General features: G+C 53.1%; 5 protein-coding genes across 5 annotated transcripts; 2 read left to right on the forward strand and 3 right to left on the reverse strand.

Moving 5' to 3' along the window:
- Nucleotides 1-225: 225 nt before the first annotated feature.
- Nucleotides 226-3,894, reverse strand: GGS22DRAFT_180670 (P-loop containing nucleoside triphosphate hydrolase protein; the record flags this gene model as incomplete). Its single annotated transcript, XM_047963792.1, has 4 exons — nt 226-415; nt 561-637; nt 738-2,633; nt 3,883-3,894. 4 exons carry the CDS (start codon nt 3,892-3,894, stop codon nt 226-228), a joined length of 2,175 nt encoding a protein of 724 aa, XP_047816848.1.
- GGS22DRAFT_34295 (ankyrin) lies at nt 3,713-7,284 on the forward strand. The gene has a single exon (XM_047966857.1). It carries the CDS (start codon nt 3,922-3,924, stop codon nt 6,910-6,912), a length of 2,991 nt encoding a protein of 996 aa, XP_047816849.1. The 5' UTR covers nt 3,713-3,921; the 3' UTR covers nt 6,913-7,284.
- On the reverse strand, nt 7,090-8,511 carry GGS22DRAFT_34397 (zearalenone lactonase). Its single transcript, XM_047966862.1, has one exon. It carries the CDS (start codon nt 8,153-8,155, stop codon nt 7,268-7,270), a length of 888 nt encoding a protein of 295 aa, XP_047816850.1. The 5' UTR covers nt 8,156-8,511; the 3' UTR covers nt 7,090-7,267.
- Nucleotides 8,512-8,773: 262 nt separating this feature from the next.
- Nucleotides 8,774-12,147, forward strand: GGS22DRAFT_34298 (fungal-specific transcription factor domain-containing protein). Its single transcript, XM_047966858.1, has 4 exons — nt 8,774-8,981; nt 9,056-9,189; nt 9,372-10,612; nt 10,850-12,147. The coding sequence occupies exons 1-4, from the start codon at nt 8,868-8,870 to the stop codon at nt 11,953-11,955; spliced, it is 2,595 nt and encodes an 864-aa protein (XP_047816851.1). The 5' UTR covers nt 8,774-8,867; the 3' UTR covers nt 11,956-12,147.
- Nucleotides 12,148-12,598: 451 nt separating this feature from the next.
- On the reverse strand, nt 12,599-14,392 carry GGS22DRAFT_180673 (major facilitator superfamily domain-containing protein; the record flags this gene model as incomplete). Its single annotated transcript, XM_047963793.1, has 5 exons — nt 12,599-12,908; nt 13,036-13,710; nt 13,780-13,894; nt 13,958-14,059; nt 14,179-14,392. The coding sequence occupies 5 exons, from the start codon at nt 14,390-14,392 to the stop codon at nt 12,599-12,601; spliced, it is 1,416 nt and encodes a 471-aa protein (XP_047816852.1).
- Nucleotides 14,393-14,669: the final 277 nt, after the last annotated feature.

The raw sequence follows: 14,669 nt of genomic DNA on the forward strand, positions 1-14,669 counted from the left end.
CAGGTAGGTACCTCAGTTCGGATTCCATCAGACATTTCACGATACAAATCAAGTTGGCCAAGGTACCCAGTATGTAGTCCACCGAAGAACTATACGGTCCATGAATCATATTGCCAATGGACCATAACCCGATACTTACACCAAGCCTTGTCGCCTGTAGACGTCATCCCTCACGATACTTCATTCCTATAGTGCTATTCCATGGTTATCCCGTAGTCCTCACCCTCACGACTCGTCGTATGCTACTGCGCGAATGGCAGATCGTGCCGTAAACGCGTCTAGATCCTTCAGACCTGCCTCGAGAACGCCCAGCTTCTTCGTGACTTCGTTGCGCTCCTTGACAGTGTTGTCGTCCTCGGATCCTAGTCGCTCGACGTCTTCCTGTGACAGATCCCATATGACATCAGGACAGAACCTACAAAGTGTTAGCGATGGCTTCTGTAGTTCACGTCCACTTCACATGTCCACATCTCATCACAACACATGATTTCGAATGACCTCGAATCACTTCTCTCTTCAAATCACATCGCATCACCTAAGCACTTTACCACTTCACTTACACTTCTGGTAGCCGTTGAATCAGGCACGCCTCGATCGCGTCCACGCTAATGTCGTCGGTAAACTTCTTCAGGGCAACCTGCGTGCTGTTAGCGTCTGTCAAAGATTGAATCGTCCACCTGAATGAAGCAGGTGCCGCGGTCATGGTTACGGCCACGGTTACGGCCACGGTACGATACCTGATAATACGCCTCGGCAACGTCGGCTGCGAGCGAAGCCGTGTCCTTCTCGACATCAGGCCGGGTCCCCTTTTTCAGCGCATTGAGGAGCTGGCTCAAGGCTACTGATACGGGCAGTGCTGGCGCGGTCCCAGACGTATATTGGCACATGGCAAAGGAAATGTCGTCAAAGTTCCGGTCGTGTCGCTCAGTCTGAATCTGCTGAACGGTCTCCGTGAGATAGTCGTTGTACGTGATCGGGTGGATGGATGAGTGAGGCTTCAATAACTCATCTACCTTGTCCTTCAGGTCTTGCCGGAGGAGATGCAGCGCCGGCTGGATATGTCCTTTCATGAGGCGGGATCTGGTATTCTCGTCGCAGATCTCCGAGACGATCTTGTTGAAGTTGCTAGCCGCGGCCTCGTGGATCTCCTCGACCAGGTTCTGCGTGATGAGTCCCCAGGGCTTGCACTGTCTGCAGAAGAGGTCGCCCACGACGAGGGGGTTGAAGGTTCCCGGCAGCTCGCGACCTCGGCATTCGACCATGAGCTCCTTGACCAGAGCCAGATAGTCGCATCTCATCATATATCGCCTTGCAATTGTTCGCGTCGGGAGCTCCTCGTCCTCCACAACCTCCAAGGCGTGGCCGTCGACTCTCATCTTTTCGGCATAGCGGTCCAGAATCTTTTGCACGTGGGCGCGCAGTCGTCTCTCGAAGGCGTCTTGCTGGCCGGGGAAGGACTCGAAGAACGGGTCGGCGTACACTCCGTCGATGGCTGCGCGGGACAGTTTCGCGAGTCGGCTGCTGATTCGCTGGAGGTACGTGTGCTTCTCCCTCTGCGTGCTGCGGGCCTTTCCTAGCTGCGCCAGCTTGCTCCTGCAGTCCGCGATGCCGGCTTGCACCTCGACCTTGACGCTCGGCAGTCCGGTCTGGATCTGCTTCCATAGGATTTGGCGTAGGCGGGTCCTGAGCGTTTCGACGCCGAGCTGGGATTCGTCGAGGGCGGCCCAGACGGAATTGGCGAAGAACTCGACTTCTCTCTCGTCTCTCTCCCTGATGCTATCCTTAGCCGTGGCGTGGCTCCTGTTGCGCAGGACATGCCAGCCGAGGTTCAGCTTTACGTTCAGGTTCTGCGCCAGCTCCAAGTAGTAGGATTCGCTCTCGGAGCCTATGTCGATTTTGTCAGGCTTCGTGATGAGACCGAGCGTTCTCGTGCCGGACGGGTCGATGTTCCGGGCGAACCTGGTCACGGGCTGGTTGGCGAACGGGTTATCGGCGGCGATGACGGCGAGGATGATGCTGCGGCGCTGCTTCATGTAGGAAGTCACCAATTCCTCGACGAGGGCGGCGTCGTCGTCCGACTGGTTCTTGTCGGCGGCGCCGAACAAGCCCGGCAAGTCGACGAGCGTTAGGTTAGGCGCTGTAGGCGAAGTGCTCTCGATGCGTAGCACGTCCATGCTGAAGATCTTGGCACCTTCGCTTCCGGTAAGGCCCATGGCCTCCTTGGCAGCCTCTATGATCTTGGGGAAGTCATCGTGGTCCCTCGTCTTCCCGGAGAAGGCCAGCAAGTGTTCTCTTTCTTTCTTGGTCCTGTTGGAACCGGGCTGGATGTGCACCTTGATCTCGGGCTTGTCGCCGCGGCGGAGAACGAGCTCGGTGGCGAAGCGGGTGCATAGGCCTTCCGCTGTGGGGAAAGCGATGCCCGAGATGGATTCGAGAGTAGAACTCTTGCCCGATGACTGGCTACCGCAGACGATGATCTGGGGTAGGTCGATGTAGTGGCTGACGCCGTGAGACCTGAGCGAGTCGACGATGTCGAGGAGATCTCTGTGGTTGCTTGACTGGATGAAACCAGAGGTCTTCTGGGAGATATCTGCAGCTAGATCGGTCGTCATCTTGGCGTGTTTATCTGCTTGCTTACGATTTTGTCTACGCGTCATCTGGGTACGAAAGACGGTTGAGGAACGATAGGGACGGATGAGGGATTATGAGGTGCCCCCGTGTTTCCTTTGATCTAGAACGGATGTGGAATGGATCTAGAATAGATTTAGAATGGAGTAGAAAATCAAAGTAGGTGACGAGAATTTCAAGCACATCAAGGGATCAAGGGATCAAGGCGACGAGGAGAACCGTGGGAATTTGATTTGATGCGATTGAAATAGATGCCTAGCTCTACTGAAGACTGAAGACGACCTGAGTTGTATCAGAGATCGAATTCACCATCTGAGGTTGGTGGATACAAACAAGGTCCAAGGTTGGTTGGTGAAACGAATCAAGGGCTTAACCTAACCTACCTAGTACCTACATGCAGCATGCAGGTTTATCTAGGGCTGCCTTCCGTATGCATGTAGGTTAGTACCTAGCAACTGCCTGCTGTTGTTTTGGACTTTGGAAACTAATGCGAACCGCCAAATCTTGAACAGGCATCACCTACCTAGTACTAGGTAGGTACCTAGGCACCCAGAGGTACTAGATACCTCCAGGGCTATCTCCTAACCACCCAGAAGACCTCCAGGGCTAACAGAGAATTGGCGATATCTCAACGACCGCGAATTATCAAATTATCACGACAGCAAGTCTGACGATCGGCTAATTCAAATCTGGAATCACCAGGATGATCCACGCAGTCACGGTCTACTTGTGGCCAGAATCCATTAACCTGGATCAATTCAGGGGTAATCCACTATGGCACACGTTTGTGGGCAATGGGGCAGGGGTCATACCCGAACTCCAGGGCTATCGTCCACTAGAATTTTCGATAGGTCCCTGCATTGATACGGGATAGAGCTAGTCTCCAGGCTAATCGTGTCAGCACGAGGTCCCAAGTGTCGTCATTCCCAGCCGCTAGGTTCTAGTGGCGTAATGTAATCTCCGAACGCGTTGAACGCGACACAGAATTTGCCACAATCACCATCACCACTCCAATTTCAACTACACTACAACTAAACTAGGTACGGTTGCGAACACAACTACGACTACGACTGCGACTGACCGCAACTACGACTGCGGCTGTGACTGTGACCACAACTACGACTACGACTGTAGCTACCAGTACAACTACCACTACCACTATAGCTACCACTACCACCGCTACGGCTACGACTGCCGCTGCGACCGCTACTACAACAACTATGGTCACGGCTACCGCTACGCTACGCTATACACCCTCCTAGACATCGTCGATCCACGTGGTAACTATCCGAGATGCCTTCCATCCTTAGTCTCCCGGTGGAGATGATATCGTACATCATCGATGGCCTAGGTATCCGAGACCTGTCCGCCTTTTCGAGATCTTGCCGTTCCATCCATAACATCGTCACGCCGTACCTATATCGCTACTTCAAGGATAACGTCGCGCTCATGTGCTGGGCCGTCGACGAAGGCCGCAGAGGTACCGTCGAACGTCTGCTTGCGGCCGGCGCTGACCCGGATGCTCCGTGGTATCATCGTTATCCTAGGCCGCGCGTGCTTGCCGAACTCGAAAAGTACGAAGATACGATGCGCTTTCCGAACCCCTCGCGTTGCGTATATGATGTCGATGTGATATTCCCTTTCAACGCACACGAATACGACGAATACGACGATGAGATTTCGTACCATAATGGTTATGGCGGTAGTGATGGCGATAGTGATGGCGATGGTGACAGCGAAGACATTCGGCCGACTGGCAACGGAGCTGTTAGCGAATTATATAGCCGCTATTGCTGGACGCCTCTCCACATTGCCGCTCGTTGGGGGGACGACGACCTCGTTGATCTTCTGATACGGTACGGCGCGGACGTCGATGCCTGGTCGAAAGGCTTTTGCGATTGCGTCGTCCCTTCGGAGATCCTGGGGCCGACGGATCTGGGGCCGTTAGACCCGGACCCGATCCGAGACTTCGCCATGCCTATCTGGACGCCTCTGCATACCGCCATCTGCCACGGCCACGAATCTACCGCGCGTCTTTTGATATCTAGAGGAGCTTCCGTCAACGTGTCGCCGTGGCTGGACGGGCCCGATCCGTCTCAGGCTACCGCTCTCCATTCGGCCTGCTATTCCGATCAGGCTTCCATAGCCCGCTTCCTCGTAGACGAGGGACACCAGACCGATGTCGAGGTCGAAGACTACTTCGGCAGCACGCCTATGACCTATGCGTACTTCGCCAGGAGCTGGCGCGCGATCGATTTCCTCGTGGAGGCGGGCGCCTCGCTCAACGCCACCCTGGGACCTTTCACCCTCTTGAAACATGCCTGCCACTCGTGTCGCTTTGCCGAGGCCCTTCGGTTCATTGAGCTAGGCGTGGACCTCGCCGCCTCCGAGTCTTCCCGCTCGATATACCCTATATTGCACAGCTGTTGCAGGCCCCCGCCTATGTTGGGAGACGAAACCTCCCAGGAAGGCTCGAGGACGGTAGTCGTCCGGGCTTTGATCAAGGCCGGCGCCGATTTAGAAGCTAGGGACATAGATTCCGCGACGCCGCTCATAAAGGCGTCTCTCATGGGTCTCGATGACCTCGTCAAGATCTTTCTCGATGCGGGTGCGGATATCGATGCGCGAGACGACGATGGCGACACGGCGTTGTTGAAAGCTTGCGATCCGACAGCGCTATTTGTTTTTGATTCCAGCGCGAAGACACTGCGTACGGTGACGGCGCTGCTCGGTCGAATCCCGCCGAATACCGATTTGTTCGACGTTATCGGCAGAATTTGCGATAGGTCCTTGGGTTCTCGGCTCGACGACGACAGGATCGAGCTGGTGCGGCTTCTGGTGCATCACGGAGGACAAGCGACGCTTGAATCGAGGGGCGGCCATATGCTGATCGCGAGGGCGCTCGCCTCGGGCAACGTGCCTTTCTGCGACACGCTGCTGAAGCACGGATTCGGCGAGCCTACGTTGTTGGAGAGCCAGGCGATAATCGACAAGGCGATAGAACGGGACGACGCCCGCGCTCTCGAGTACGTCTTCACGCGTCTCAGTTGCGCCGAGATTTTAAAGGGGCCAGGCAAAGTTATCGATTTGATCAAGGCTGACAAGCTTAACTGTGCGTCGTTCTTGATCAAGGCTGGGGTCCCCTTAGACTACCGTTCCGACGACGGAAAAAGATGCCTGATAGAGGCTTGCAAGGTGGGCAGAACAGACGTTGCCAGGCTGCTCCTCGAGAAGGGGGTCGACCCGAACGCGGACGTGGACGGTACGTTACCCTTGTTGGTCCCGACCATGGAAGAAAATGCCCCCCTGATCACCCTGCTTCTCGAGCACGGCGCAGACATGCATTGGCATCCCGAATGCGTTGACATCGACGAACGGATCCTCGGTCCGCTCGATGTCGCGATCTACCTCGGTCTCTCGATTGCTGTCAGGGTGATGGTCAACCACGTAAGCTACCTCTCCGCGACCAAGGAGCAGCGTGTGGCGCATCTACAGAACGCTTGTTGCGCAAGCTCCGCCGCGTACGCTGACGGGATCATAATCAAGCTTCTGCTGAGGGATCAGACGGTAGATCCGGATACGGTATTCCCGAGAATGAATATGACGCCTTTGCACGTTTCCATGGCGCTGGACAGGATGCCATCGGTTATCGCTTTGCTCGAAGCCGGGGCTTACATACACTATGAACTTCTTCCCGTCGAGCCCCCTCTGCCAGACTCTACACCAAACCCGTTTGTGGGAACGACACCGCTAGAGTGGGCGGTCGACGTTGCCCCTTTTGAATTCGTCAAAATCATGATAGAAGCTTCGTTGTTCCGACTTGCGGACAAACCCGATATGTTTCTACGCTATGCCCGAGCCGCTTGTCGTAGATATAAACCCGAGATAATGAAGTTGCTGCTCGACAACGGCCTCGATCCCCACGTTTCTGACGAGGAGGGCAACTCGCTTCTGAGCATATTCTGTCAGACGATCGATAAGATCTGGCCCATCGAAGATCCCGAGTGGCCAGCAGCAGCGAGGGTCGCCGTTAGATCAGCCAGATGCGTTTCCATACTTCTCGAGTACAAGGCCGACCAGCATAAGAAGAATAACAAAGGCGTATGCGCTTTAAACCACATTAGACGTATGATGGCCTATGAAGGATCGAGCGAATTTCACCAGGAGGTTGCGAGGTGGTGGAATAGAGAGTTGATCTATGACGAAACAGGAGTACGACCTGGACCAGAAGGCCCATGGACCCAACTTGACTTGCCTGACAGGCCCCCATCCCGACAACGATGACGACAAAGACGATATCGACGACATTGCCTCTACATCTGGAATCGTAGATACTATTCCTGAATGATTTAAGCAGTCAAATCTGAACAATCCATACAATCCATACAACCCATATAGAAGATAGAAGCGCAAAGCTACCTAGTAGACTAGTAGAATGGTAACTGTTGGTTCCTACCCTGGCTGGACCGATGTGATTGATACCGTGAGGAAATATCGTGTCTCCTGTACGGATTGGTGGTGTACGGATTAGTGTATTGATTAGTGTACGGATGGGGGTACGGATTGATAGTTGGTCAAAAGCAGATACAATCAACTGGAACGAAACGGACCTCGGGGCCAGGGGAGTTACGGTGGTTGTCTATCGACCCAAGAAATGGGTTACAGTAGCAATGAATTCATCATAGCCGTCCACGTAACAGACGTGGCCGGCACTTTTAATCACATGCAAATCCACAGATGCATTGCCATCCTTCTTCCTCAACCCCTGCTCGACGCCTTTTCGTAATTGCTGCATGGTTTCTGGTAAGTTCGCATCCTTCTCGCCGACGAGGAACAACGCTTCGTCAACTCCCTGGCCCGCTTCCATGGCTAAGGGGCGAAGGTCGAATGTCTGGCTTCTGAGAGCCGCGCAACATGTCTCGAACCCGTCGATGGTCGTCTTCAGCATCAGGTCTCGCATCCGGCTTGTTTCGTCTGGGTTGGTATCCATCCATGCACTTCCAAACCAACGCTCGAGCGTGGCATCGACTATTCCATCCATCTTGCCCACATCACGAGCCGCCGCGACCCTTGGACCAAACACGTCGGCAGCTCCGATATTGGTGGGAGAGCAGGATATGGTATCGCACACGATGAGTTTCTGGACGACGTTGGGGTATTTAGCAGCGAATACCATGCCGATTGCCGCACCCATGCTAACGCCGACCCAGCCATGTAACCGCGTAATCGAGAGATGGTCGAGAAGCACTCGAACGTCGTCGGCTAGAGTATGGAAAGTAGTGGAGGATAAATCTTCCGGGGCAGTAGAATCCCCGTGGCCTGGCTGATCATAGCGCAATACGTTGAAGCCTCTCGAGGTAAGCTTTGGAACGACGTGGTCCCATGAGGTAAACAATGCGCATAGGGAGTTGGACAAGAGGATAGTCGGTACATCGACATCGGGATCGGGATCGGATGACGCCGTTGTCAGGGCATAGGAGATCGCGCGCAAGGACGGTAGAGATAGCGACGAGATGGTGGTTGTCATGTTCGTAGATATTCGTAGTCGTTCGAAGTCGTTCGAAGGTTGAAGGTTGAAATTTGACGATCACAGGTGTACCTAGGTCCTAGGTCTTGCGTAGAGCTTGAATCAACTCGTAGGATGTCGGCACCATTTTGTTATGGTTCTTGTTCTCGTCACACGGGATGATACACTACCTTGGCATCATTACACAAACACAATCGTCTCTGATGTCTCGCTCATGTCCCCCTCACATCTTGCTCATGTCTTACCCACAGGAAATAACAGTACCTACCAACTCGCACCAGAAACACCCCAGAAACACCCCAGAAGACATATTGCTGAGCTAGAATCCAGCTAGAACCCAACTAGAACCCAACTAGAAGCTACTCCGCATGTCTCGAGATGCCTACACAAATGACCACAGAGCTAACACAAATCTGACCACAAACGGACACAGACTAACACCAAACGATACTAACGCGTCCAGACGGGACCCGGAATCATGTTTCCTATGCGGGGTACGGGAATACCATACTTTTTCCAGTTAGGTATTAGACCCGGCAGCATGGATCGTCCGGTGCTCGTGCGGAGAATATACCCTGCTAGCTGAGGCTGTCGCGGAGTCTTACATAAATGCTAAAGGCTAAAGTACTTTCGCTGTCAGACCGTCCCCATATTACCGGCCAGGAACGAGCGATCCGACGTTTCCAAGGGATTCTTCACCCGAGGAGAGACGATGAGTAGTGCTAGCGGTAACTCTTCTAGGTCCGCCGAAGCGAAACGGCGCGCCCGTCGCGTGCCGGAAGACCAGCGGAAGCGTGGGATTCAGAGTTGTGACCTATGTCGAAAGGTATGGACACCAACCCAAACGGAGTTGGCCAGCTTGGCTAGTCTCGACGACGGATCCGCTAACGAACGAGCTAGAAACGTTGTAGATGCATACCTGCGTCCGGAGAGGCTAACCGTTGCACGGCATGTCTCGCGCAAGATGTGGAGTGTACCTTTACGCTGCCCCGGAAGACCCGCTTCTACGGCAATGTGGAAGATCTGAGTGATCGGTAGGTTTAACCCCTCGGAACAGTATCCCTAGGTTGACTTGCGTTCTCCGGGGAATCAAGATCGGTCCCTCTGCCCTCTGCCCCTCTGCCCCTCTATCCCTCCATCCCTCCGTCCCTCATCCCCTCGCACCATCCATACCCAATATCTACTTACCCCTGAGCTCACGCTAAGTTGTGGGTAGCTTTCGTTGTCTAGAGGCCATCGTCAAGGGAGCCTTCGCAAACGAGGCTACCGAATCGGTCGCTGATCTCGTGCAGCTTGGCCGATCCCGAGGATACCAGATGCCCGACTTGTCGCACAGCCTTGAAACATCGGCCAAGGTAGATGAAGCTTTGGGAATACCGCAGCAGCTAGAACCCCTCGGCGGAGGAGGGGTATCCGTACCACACACAAACCAGTCCACTCGCTCGGGAACGAGACATAACTCCCACGCCTCGGCACAACCAGAAAGTTCACATTCGATCGATAGCACCACCTGTCTCGTGACCGATACATCCGGAAAGGAGCACTATATCGGGCCATCCGGGGGCCTTCAGTTTCTGGGACAGCTGAGAAGGCTCTTGATATCTCGAGACCAGAGACCCGGTTCGCAAGGCCTCGAGCCTCCCAGCGTGGCCAAGTTCACCGAAGACGACGGAGCTCAGGCGCTCGAGGTCGAAGACGTTCACGAAGATAGCCTCGACTCGGGTCCTCTCGATTCCAGACTCGCCGACGACGCCTCTATATCCACTACGCGCGACCAGCGCTCACCTAGAAGCACCGCCTCCCCGGAGAGCAACCATACCCGAAAGACCTCGGTTGGTATAGAAGAGCATTGGAGACGACTCCCCACACAAGACGTACTCGATAGACTGTTGCAGTCGTTCTTCCAAAATGTCCACGACGACTTTGTCCTGTTCCATCGAGGAACGTTCGAAGGCGACTACGAAGCCCAGACGCGGAGATTCGGTCACTCCGGGGGACAGGAAGAGGAGAAAGATCTAGACCCTGGACTGCTGGCATGCATTTACATGATGCTTGTATTTGGTAGCATGAGCGAACCTGACATCGGCGGACCTGAGCTCAATCATAACGCGCTGCGAAGGCATTGCGTGTCGTCAGCTAGATCCCTCCTACCGCATCTCATCAGCAAATGCACGCTGTATAACCTTAGAGCCTTGCTTCTGCTAAGTTTGTTCCTGCACAACAACAACGAGCGAAATGCGACTTGGAACCTCGTGGGGACGGCAACGAGGATTGCCTTCGCCTTGGGGCTTCATCGGAGAGATACGGAGTCGGCATTCAACCCGATCGAGAGGGAAATAAGAAAACGAGTTTTCTGTACTTTGTACGGTTTCGAACAATTCCTGGCTACTACCCTTGGCCGGCCAAGCGGTATCAACGATCCTGATGTCGAAGTCACCCCGCCACGTCCGGGGATGTGTGAGTACATTTCCTGTTTCCCGTATATGTTTCTTTTTCCTGTGTCTAGCACCCACGATTCGGCGTCGGAAGCATGCCTGTAGCGTCCCTGTAGCGTTCCCGTAGCACGGCTGTGATTGATTGGAGGTACCTAGGTGGCTGGGTGGCTATCCGCGATGGCGTTTCATTCCACCTAGGACCAAACCCATGCCTGAATCAATACCAGTACATATAGGTAGTCGTACTAATTGCGTATAGTGGATGACAATGGCGGTGGCGGCGATGCCGTGTTGATCGCTTCTAGCATACGGCTGCATCAGATACTCGGGAGAAGCAGAACTGGCCAAGGAATAGGAAACACTGGAGCCGCCAAAGACTCGGGACGTCCAAGTCCCGAATCGATCCTTCTAGAACTCGATCAATGGCGAGCCGATATTTCGAAAAATCAATGGTTGAATATCCCTCCCATAAAAACCGGCGAGCGTCTGCTGGACGACAAAGAACCAGGCGCCATAGGTTTCGACGACCTTAGATCCCTATTACGGTGGCAGAGATCGTCGTTGCGGGCGTCACTAATGTTACACCTACTCTATCACTACACCGGTCTATTCACCACCCGTCCATTTCTGCTGCAGGAATTGTCCATCAACCAACCACCCGGTCAGGAACCAAGCCATCCGTCCAGCCGACAAGCCTCTCTCGCGGGAACCTGCCTACAACATGCCAGTCAAATGGCCATGATCATCCTCTTGCTAAACTCGTTCGGTCTGGTCAATGGTGTGTCGGGCTTAGACATCTTCTATGTCTACTGGGCATCCATGATCCTATCGTCCGGCATGCTTCGACACAACGTGGCACCGGAGGAAGCGAGAGTGCTCGAGACTTTTAGGAGTCTGGTGGGACAGCTTAGGGTCGTGTCGATGAATGTCGAGAGGAGCGGTACGATGAATCGATTCGCGACGCTTCTGGGCGACTTTGCAGATTATGTCAATTACCGATACATGCCACCACTAAAAACATTGACAGATGAAGGTCTGGAAAATAATGTAGTCGTAGCGGGGAACCAGGTAAATGGGGTCCCCGGCAATCCACCACTAGACCCGACCCATATTCCAGCGGGTGTGGCGGGTGCGGCGGGCGCTCCAGGTGCTTTCATAGGCTCTCACACGCTAGACTCGTTCTACTGGTCTAACGATATGATACCCCTAGCGCAAACTATAGAAGGTGGAGTTGACCTGGACGGTTTTAGCGGGTGGGCTGGACACGTTAGCGGGGTCGTAGGCGATGTGGACTGGGTTACCACGTTGTCGGGGGGTATCGATATGTCGATGGGGTACGGGAGTTCCCCTACAAGGCCTCAATAGCGGTAGGGTAGGTAGGGTTTAGGTAGGTAGGTACTTAGGGTTTGGGTAGCTTAGGGTCAAAAGCCATGGATGATTTATGAGGACATCAAATCATGATTGCGCACTGGAATTCATAGATCACTGGGTAGGTAGGTAGGTAGAAAGTCTCCCTAATCATTTACTGAATGAGAACATCCATGGATGTAAACATTTTGTTGTAGTGAAAGTGTACGTCTGTATTTTCTGGTCTGTCCCTCCATTACACAACGGTACCCCCACGCATTGAACTGCAGTGGGAAAATAGGCCAGGCTACCTAGGAGACAGCTTGGAGATGGAAGGTAACGCGGATCTGATAGGGGCTGAACTTAGACCTCTAGATACCTGTATTCGACCTGGGTAGGCGTCTACTAGGTACTAGCGGGTGTACCACTACCACTACCACTACCCCAAGTGCAGTACACAGATATTCAGGTACACTTCCCCCCATAAGTTGAGGCCAGATAACGCCAACGTACCTACCTAGGTACCTAGTTGGCAATGTACATGATACGTACAAAGTAAGCCAACCAGAAAGCCACATCGATATCTACAGGTTCCACGACAGCTATAGCTACTCACTATCCCCACCAAGATACACACGACAGGGTTCAAATGTTCTCAATATTACATGGTGTAACGAAAATCAGGATGTTTCTCCCCCAACCGTTCTTGTTCCTCCCGAGACAAATCTAACAAGTAATCTCGTTTGCCCGCCTCTCGCTGTCTATTCTCGTAATAGCAACAGGCCCATAGGTTGGCCGCTGCGATGATTCCGGCGATTTGCAAGGCGATGCAGGTCATGATACCGGGAAGATATTGAGGACTATCCTTGGACGGGAAGACAACCGCCGAGATGATACCACCGACCTGGCCTATCGTTCCCGCAAACGCTGTAATGGTTCCCCGTTTGTTGGAGCTTGTGACTTGGTTTGCACTGTGAATCATTAGATGGGTACTAGGTAGGTATCTGGTGGGGACCTAGCACCCTAGACCTAGCAGCCTAGGTAGTTCTCCCAGGTGTACTAGTGAGACATAGACTTAGAACTCGGAACGGAACTTACCACCAGGCTATTGACAGCGGTTGAACGATATAGATCCCGATCGCTGCAAAGTATATCCCCATGTACCTCAAATCTCCCTCCAAGAACGCTATGAGAAGTAAACCTAATATGCTAAGCAAAAATCCACCGAGGCAGAATATTCCCCTACGTTGGATTCGATCTGACCAGGTACCAACCATCACAGAGATAATCCCGGACGCGACTCGTGGTGGCGCGCTCAACAGGTTAGACTTGAGGTCACCCCATCCAAAGGTAAGGAGAATAGTTGGCTGGAACACTGAGATGGAATACGCCGTGGTGCAGACCCCTAGATATATGACTCCGGAGGTGAGGACCTTCCAATCCTTAAGAGAATCCAAGACTGAACCTATCGTCATCTTTTCATGGGACATGCCCTTGTTGTCTGCCTTTAATCTTTGCAACAGCCATTTCTTCTCCGTCGGAGTTAAGAAAGTACTCTCCTCGGGGAACGGGGGTACAAAGAACCAAGCGAGAATCGCCGCAAGACTTGTCATTGACCCCTCGATGAAGAAAATCCATCGCCATCCCGAGTAGCCGTTTACTCCGTCCAGGGAACCCAAGCCAGCGCCAAGCAATCCTGATATGGTTCCCGCGATGTCGTTAGCGACAAAGAAGAAAGCCATACGAGTTAGAAGCTCATGTCGGCGATACCATCTGCACCCATTAGCCTTGGCGACCAAGAATTGGTGTTCGAGTTAGACTCGACTAGGCCAAAAGACATACCCAGAGATCAGATAGATGCAACCAGGAAACATCCCAGCCTCGAATATCCCGATGAACACGCGAGAGATGAGAAGTCCCGCATAGCTTTGCGAAAACCCGGCAAAGGTAACCGTCACTTGGTCGAATTAGCCATGTTGAAGCATGAAGATTGCTAGACCGACTATTGAGACTGTCATACATCCCCATCCCATCATGATGATAGCCATGAACTTTCTAGGTTCGACCCGGTTGAAAAAGTAGTTCGATGGGATCTCAAGAATTATGTAAGGGATATAGAAGACTGACGGGGTTAGTACTGGTTGGATAGATAGGTACTATGTAGGTGCCTCGGTATAGGTACCTAGATAGGTAGAGAGGAGGTAGGCAGGTATTCAGAAAGTCCAAGAAGGGTAAGCTGACTCAACACGACGATATTGTAATCGTAACCCGACATCTTCAGATCACGCTCCAGATTCCATAATCTTGCATTCCCAATATTCACTCGATCGAGAAACGTCAACATGTACAGGAATTGGAGCAAGGGAATAATTCGCCAGTCGATCTTTCGCAGAACCTTTTTGGCTTCAACTGGGTCGATGATCTCTTCTTCAGTAGGGGTCTCCCGGTGAGACATGTTATGCTTCTCAAGCTCCGACGGCTCACCCGAAACGCGACGGGGGACATCTAAACTTGAACCCATCATGAAAGTCGAATGTCGATATCGGAAATCAAAAATCGAGTGAGGCTTTTAATCCAACTGACCAAACAGAAGTCGATATGTCGACCAACGTGCTCGTGCTTACTCGTTTGCGGCACGCTCATGAACCCCACTACCGAGTCATTCCTAAGTGGTCGTTTCAAGTCGATGCTCGATTCGATCTCCGACAGTTTGGTACGGCGGGAGCTAGTGG

This window comes from Annulohypoxylon maeteangense (assembly GCF_022496945.1).
Source record: "Annulohypoxylon maeteangense strain CBS 123835 unplaced genomic scaffold GGS22scaffold_13, whole genome shotgun sequence".
Lineage (NCBI taxonomy): Eukaryota > Fungi > Ascomycota > Sordariomycetes > Xylariales > Hypoxylaceae > Annulohypoxylon > Annulohypoxylon maeteangense.